The sequence below is a fragment of the Athene cunicularia genome (assembly GCF_003259725.1).
Source record: "Athene cunicularia isolate RWA chromosome 10 unlocalized genomic scaffold, athCun1 chr10_part1, whole genome shotgun sequence".
NCBI classification, from domain to species: Eukaryota; Metazoa; Chordata; class Aves; order Strigiformes; family Strigidae; genus Athene; species Athene cunicularia.
Genome location: NW_020799112.1, coordinates 11,501,095 through 11,508,331, shown reverse-complemented (window position 1 = coordinate 11,508,331; position 7,237 = coordinate 11,501,095). Strand labels below are relative to the sequence as shown.

Here is a 7,237-nt window from a genome sequence, read left to right as displayed (position 1 = left end):
CCCCCCGAGCCCGTCCTGCCGCGGCTTGGCCCAACCCGCCCGGGGGGGGGGCGGACAGACAGACAGACAGAGCGCCAGCCCCTCGCCGCCGGCTGCTATTCCAGCACAGCCACCTCCCGCCTCCCGGCCAGGTTTCATGCAACTGTGCTGCGAAACACTTTAGTGTTTAGTTCCAGGAGAGCGTTTACCTCTGCCCGCTAAGTAAATTTCTGAGACATATTCTCTAGAGCGAAGCCCCCCCCGCCTCATTTTCTGCTCCCTTCTAGCGTGCAGATTGTAGTGATGCGTCCTGACCAGTGCAGAGCTCGGGCCACCACCAGCCTCCAAAGCATCATGAGTCTTTCCTCCACACTCAGAAGCTTTATACTGCAAATGTCAGGGGTCCGCAGAGACCTTTAAGGATCAGCAGTTTCCACACCCGCCCCTCCTCTACAGGCGTTACACTCTGTGACTGCCTCGGGTATCGCCAGGCTTCGTCTTTCCTGGGCCTTGCAAATTAAACACAACCTGGCACTGTTCTCTCCCGTGAAGACTACACCCAAGGAAACTCAACTCCATGCCTGAAACTGGGTGTCTGAGATGCACCAGTATGGATTATTATTATTTTTAAGAAGTAACACCGGCTGAACCTCTCCCTGCAACACACCAGCTCGCAGGGAGTGCGCACCACAGACCACAGGCCTATCGCTACGCTGACTCCCTCCTGCAGAGACAGCGGCTCCCCAGAGAAGCCTCTGCAGGATTTCACGGGGGTGAAGAGGTCTGGGCTCACCCTTCCCAGCGCTGGGCTTGAAGCATCCTCCTAAACACAGCTTCAACTCAAGGGCTGAAAGGCGAGGTGCTGGCAGTGTCCCCGTGCCATGGCACATCCAACCTGACACACCAGAAGTCGTCACAGTCAGGTTAAGTGTGCTGAAACTGCCTTGGTCTCCATGAAATAAAAATGACAGTTCAGACAAAAAGAAGAGGCCCCCGCTTCTACTCTAAGCAAAAAGTGTTTTCTTAAAATGCAAACCACCCCCACCTTTCCCATCACATTAATACTGCACTCTTTATCTCAGCAGCAAAAGGATTCACTTCTTAGACAAGGCATTAAGAAATACCTGAACCAGGATGAGTGAATTGCTACAAAACACTTCCCCTCAACAGCGCTCACAAACGTTAAGCCAGCTGCCTGATGACCTTTTTAAGCAACAAAGCATCCTTACTTTCCATAAAAATCACATCACTTAACTTTCAGTTGAGTTCAGGATTACAACATCAGCTACTTAAAAAAATTAAAGTCATCTGTACTGTTATCCCCCTGAATGCACTTGAGTCAGAGTCGCTGGCGTAAGGGCCCCAGTGCCCGGAGGAGAGGCCGTATTGAGCTGCCTCTCCCCATTAGGATTTTTTTTCTACAACTGAGCTTTGTGGTAATTTCCCTTCCAATCCAACTGTTGAAGTATTCGAGGTTAGTGTTGTGTTGGAGGTATGGGCCACCAGGCCTTGTGTTTTAAAATAGATGATATAAAATACTGGCAGGACAATTCCTATCAGGAGCATAATAAAAACTGCATTCCACCACTGGATTCCACAGTCCGCTCCGTTACCAGTGTCCCGCTTCCCTGACCCGGGCAGGGGCCTCTCCAGCGCCTCCACGCAGTACTCGGCGCTCAGCTGCGCCTCCGCCTGCACCGCGTCCTGGATGTTCTTGTCAATCCCCCTGAAGTAGTCGCTGAGGTGCCTGCTGCCAGCCGGGCCGCTCGCCCCCTCCTCGGGCTCCGGCACGTCCACCAGCGTCAGGCCAGGCTGGGAGGGCGCGGGCGGCCTCAGCTCTCCGCCGCTCTCCGTTAACAGCCCGTGGGGCTTCACAGGGATCTTGATGGATTTCAGCGCGTACAAGTCCTGCTCCCGGATGAAGTTATTGACACGCTTGATATCCGCAACCTACAGAATCCAAAAAGGACACGAGTATCAGTGTAGGAGAAGCCAGTGCTGCAGCAGGAAGTAGCTGTAAGACTAGTCTGTGAGCAGTGGGTAGAAAAGAACAGCAGGCCCTGACAGCTCAGAGTTCCACAGATTCCCTGGCTGTTCCAGGGACACTCCGGGTCCTGCAGGACAGACAGTCCCCTCTGAAACCAGTCTACAACCTCCTCTAGGGCTCTGCATCTCCCAGATGCTATATTTTGCTTAATACTGGTTTTCCTTCCTTTTGCTTTCTTTACCCTTCTCATTACCCACTTTCTAATCCAAGTTAAGGCAAGTAGAGTCTTTATAACAGATCCATTTAGAAAGTTTTCACACCTTAAACAACACACGAGTGTTTAAGGTGAGAGAACACCACCAAAACAAGCAGGCAAACTCCCCCTGCCCAGCTCAGAAAGCAGTTTTGGAGTGAACAGGAGGCTCACTCTTTGGAGCATACGCTGTTTTGAAAGCCAGATCCCAGCCTGGCAGCGGGCGGGCCAGCATATCCCCGACACGGGCATGAGCACCCTTTGCTCGTGTTCCCAAGCAGCACCGTTCTTCTGCCCCACAGCAGCTCCTTCTCCACAGCTGGTGAATGCTCCCGCTGAAGGAACGCTCACAGCAATCATCTCTGGGCATTGGAGACCACCTTTGGTGGTTCCTTTGCCCGGGATTCCCACCCAGCTCAGTGATGGAAGAGCAGGAAGAGCAAGAGCGAGCAAACCGTAAGTACAGCGTAAGTCATAAGGACAGCTGGTATCACACAAAAGACAAAGGCAAGGCAGCGTTTCTTTATTTAATGTTAAATAAAGAGAAGACACCTTAATAGAGTGCCCACCCACAACCACCTAGTAAGGAAGTACATAATTTGTTGCCCTAAATCCTGTCGAAGAAAATGAACAGGACTGTCAATGTGTGCAGGAGCTCTTCAGAGCAGCCAAGGAGACACGAAAGAACCTTAAGGGAAAGGCTGGAGCTTGCAACATAGAAAAGAGCAGGACCCCAAACCAAAGAGAAAGGCAACATGAACATGTTAACCCCCTCCGATATATCATACAGACACAGCACACGGACGGCACTTTCAGAGAAAGTTCCACTTGTTCTTTTAGAAATCTCATAAATTGCTGTACAAACTGCATTCAAGGCACTCGCGCAAGCCTGAGGCTACCAGTGAAACTGGGCAACTGGAAACAAGAAAGTGCTTTACTTTCCAAGCAAGTAGGTAAGTGCCAGCAGCACACAAATCACCAAAAGTTCAGGACAAAGATCTCCCTTTAGAAGACAAGGCCAGTGGGGATCCTGAACCTCTCCTTTGCAACCAACGCTCAGGGCTGTCTGCAGGCTGTGCTGCGAGGGAGGCAGCACTGCCCAGCAGCGCTGGGGCTGCCAGGGGACAGCCCTCATAGCCCACAGCGGGGTCCCACGGCTGGAGAACCCCAGAGCTGCAGCGGCTCTGCCCGCAGAGCTGCCCCCACTGTGGAGGAGGTTCAGGGAACTGTAGCAAGTCTGTTACGGCACAGCCAGAAGGCAAGACTCTGCTGAAAGGTAGAGAGGAGATGGATGCCTGAATCTCATGCATACTCTGCCAAGCTTGAGAAATCTGAAAATGGGATGTTTAATCCAGAGCCTAACCTGGTGCCCCTCAGGCAAAAGGAATCCTCAATTGCTGGTTCAGACTCCTCACAGCTTGCCCCAGCATAACATCAAGACTTAAACCCTGCAAAATTATTTAGTTGTGAAATAACAATCTCGCCCAAAGCCTCCTAGCTGAGGTGGTGCTTCAATTTTGGGTTTTGTTCCAATAACAACGAATTATTGGGACAGTAAATACCCCCTGCAGTGTCTGCAATCAAACACTACCATGTTGTGCTACAGCTCTGGAAACAAAGTGGAGCAGCGCTCAGGCAGAAACAACAAACAAAGCTGATGGGAAGCATGCAAGAGCACTCTCTGCACAAGCCATCTAGGCTTATTTTCTGTACTCATTTTTTTGGCTGCAGTGAACTCCTCTTGTCCCAGCTACGAACAATGCCAAAAGCAGGCCAGGACTATAAATGGTCAAGAGTAAAAATGAGAATTTTGAAGTGCTTTGCATCTCTGCCAAGTTCTCTGTAGCACACACAAAGCTAGTTATTGCACTGTCCTATCAGCCCACCTCACGCAGGCCCTGACGATTTTGAGACCAATGACAAGTTCTCACCGATTTCAAGGAGCAGCTCATCCTGGATTTTTTAAACACAGTCACATATATTTGTGGCTACAGATTTTCCTCACGGATGTCCTGGTAGCCTTTCAGGAGCTGCTTAATTGTGCAAGTAAAACAAACACATGAAAATTGATCAGTGACAGTCTGTAAACAGACAAATACACAGATCTCCCATAATAAGGATTTCTGAACCTCTTCAGTTTAACTGGAACAAGTCAGAAGTGCCCTTTCCAGGAGGCAGGCGGGCAGTAGGACAGTTTTTTCCTTGTGGGAGGAGAACACTTGACTACCTGGTCCCTCCTCCTCAGCTTGCTTTCCCCCTGGACAAGCCCAGCAGCCTCCAGCAGGCCAGACAGGGTAGATCTACCCCGACCTGCCGGGGCTGACAGGCTGCGGGAGCCGAGCGGCAGAGTCACTGCAGGGAGAGGACTGAGGCCTCCTGAGTTACAGTATGGGGGGCACTGCAGGCTTTTTCATCCCATAAACCAAAAGAGTTGTTCAGAATCTTCCCTCTTGGAGTTCATCAAACTGCTGTGATCCTGCATAAGTGACAAATGATGCAATTGCTACTGCTTAGGGATGAGCATACAGTCACAACTGCAAAGTCTCTGCAGCTCCGAGTTCTCAGGCTCTACTGGTGCCAATCAAGGCCTATTCAAGTCCCACCACACTCACATCAGGCTCGTCAGCAGAACCTAGAAGCGTTTCTTTTTTGTTTTGTTTTTGTTTCTAAGGGAATGGGAGGGGAAAGAATTGTCGCAATTCCTCTTAAGCCCTCTTGCTTCAGCTGCACCACACAGCTGTTGTGTTGTTAAGCAAGACAGACCGCAATAGTACTGCAGCAGTTGAGCCAGTACTGTATCATTATCCCCATCCAGGTCACTGTCCAATTGTTTGCATCATGGAACTTTTTAATCACAGCCTAGCTTGCAGATAAAGGAGGCTCTAAAAATACAGCTTTAACTGCTAAACAATGGGGTACTTCTAATGTTCAGATCAGGTAATTAAACTTTTCAACAGTTTTTCCATAAAGCGCTCTGCTTTTGGAACAAAGAAAACATATTCTGTAGCATGTCCCAACTCCAGAGGAAATTCACCCCGCACACGCACTCCCGTCTGCCTGCAGACGCGGAACCACACACGCTTCTGGGTGCGACAGCAAACACTCAAACCCCCCGCGCACAGACAGCGCCCAGCCGCTGCGACATGAACTTTAGCATCTCTCCTTCTCCACGCGTGCCCCTGTTAGACCTTCCTTGCAACATGTAAGCTCATACCTTTCAAAAAATAAGCAACCACCCCAAACCAGATTCCATCTGAGTGGTATTTCTTTGTGCTGTTCAGTTTACTTTAAAAACTGTATGCTCCTTGGGGGCAGGGCCCTGACCCTCATTCCTGTACTCAGCTTCCTACATTTTGCCCTCACTTAAGTCACTATGTACAAACCACAACTGCTACACTGTACTCCAGTCACTCAAACAGGAAAGCTGGTCATGCAGGGTTTATAACATCTTCCTAGCCTGTTAGCTGAATAACTCCTTTTTTTGTTGTTGTTGTTTGTTTTGGGTTTTTTTTTTTTTTCTTTTCTTTTTTCCAGCTCAGTTTTACCCAGACATTGACCATTCAGGGCAAACACTTTTCAGTGTCAAAACTATCAGACATCAGCACACTCCCCTGTAATTCTGGAAACCAAGCTATGTGTAAAATACCTCCAAAGTAATTAAAACCAAACAGAGATAGCTCTTACTTTACAACCATACTGCAGGGCTAGCTTGTAAAGATTATCATCCTCTGTAATCTCTCGTTCCAGAAGCACCACGTCTCCAACTCTGTCCCGAGGAGTGCTGCACCACCGCTGCTGCTCCTTGCCCCTCGGTCGCAATTCCATAACATTGAGCTCCTCCTCCTCCTCCTCCTCCTCTTCTGAATCAGATCGGCCACTGGGAAACACGTACACCTGCCTGCCCGGGTAATTATGGATGGTGACAGGAGCCTGGAAGGATCTTGTCCGGCTCTCATTCAGCCTCATCTTTTATACCAGCACCTGGAACAAAACCCAGACATTTTGAATTTCCTTAATACCAGTGCTTATTTCTTAGCATGTAAGATTTAGGAGAATGGACAAAAAGCACAGTAGATACACGTGTGCACACACACAGAGTGCTCTCCTTCTAGCCAGATCTTCTCAGAGGCAAATCCAAAAGAAGCCATTCTAGCAGCAATGGCAGAAATATTAGAAGGGTTATGTACACAAACTTCAACAACGGGTAAATTGTTCTCAAACCATTTTGTGTTTACCTGTGGACAAACCGCTACGTAACACTACTTTGCTACACATCTTAAATACTACTTAGAATAATTTCATTTTTTTAAAAAAAGCAGAGTCACTTGAGTATTTAATTATGGTTAAAAAAAGAATCCACGGAAACACATCAGAACTCCTATCAACACGCATTAAAAAAAGGGCAAAAATTATCCTTTATGTCAACTTTCCAGAAGTCCTTAGTTGTCTACACTTTAAGAATCCACGGATTTCATGGAAGTGCGCTTTTTTTTTTTTTAAAGGACAGCTTAAGCTACACTTAACTTCAACCTGCATGACAACATAATTTTGTTGTATAAAGACAAGAACCTGCCTGAGCACTTTGTTTTAATTATTGCTAGCCCTACATCAGCAAGTTATTAGGAAGCCACTTTTTTTTTTTTTCCTTCAATCCTCAGTTCCACAAACAGCCTGTTGTCAGGGTCAGGTATAGGTAAGAAAACCCCACCTGCTCACAGAACTCCACTGACCTTAGTACCCTCAATCTACCCATAAGGGACGCCCCGGGGGCAGCCACTACCACTGTAGGGCGTTTCACTGGGACCGAGCATGGCTCCCGGCGGGCGGGGTCACAGCTCCGCCAGAAGAGCTTCAGATCCACCACCTCGGTCTCCGCGGCCGCTCCTGTGGGCGCCTCCGCCTCGGACACGCCGCAAGCCCAGCGCCCTCCTCCGCGGGGGCTCTCCCGACGCGCTCCGCCTCCGGGTTCTCCCCGGGGAGGGCCGAAGCTCCCCCTCGGCCCGGCCCGGCCCAGCGCC

General features: G+C 49.4%; 1 protein-coding gene across 6 annotated transcripts in view; it reads right to left on the bottom strand.

Moving 5' to 3' along the window:
- Positions 1 to 6: 6 nt before the first annotated feature.
- Positions 7 to 7,237, bottom strand: part of LYSMD4 (LysM domain containing 4) — a 21,031-nt gene continuing 13,800 nt past the window's right edge. For 4 of the 6 annotated variants that reach the window (XM_026856277.1, XM_026856278.1, XM_026856281.1 and 1 more), the window contains 2 exons: positions 5,904 to 6,200; positions 7 to 1,929 (listed from right to left, as the gene is read on the bottom strand). In XM_026856277.1, coding sequence (XP_026712078.1) covers positions 1,384 to 1,929; positions 5,904 to 6,185 — 828 coding nt within the window. In that variant the 5' untranslated portion in view covers positions 6,186 to 6,200 and the 3' untranslated portion in view covers positions 7 to 1,383. Of the gene's footprint in view, positions 1,930 to 5,903; positions 6,201 to 6,949; positions 7,226 to 7,237 lie in introns of those variants that run through there. The other 2 variants (XM_026856279.1, XM_026856280.1) reach the window with 2 other exon arrangements.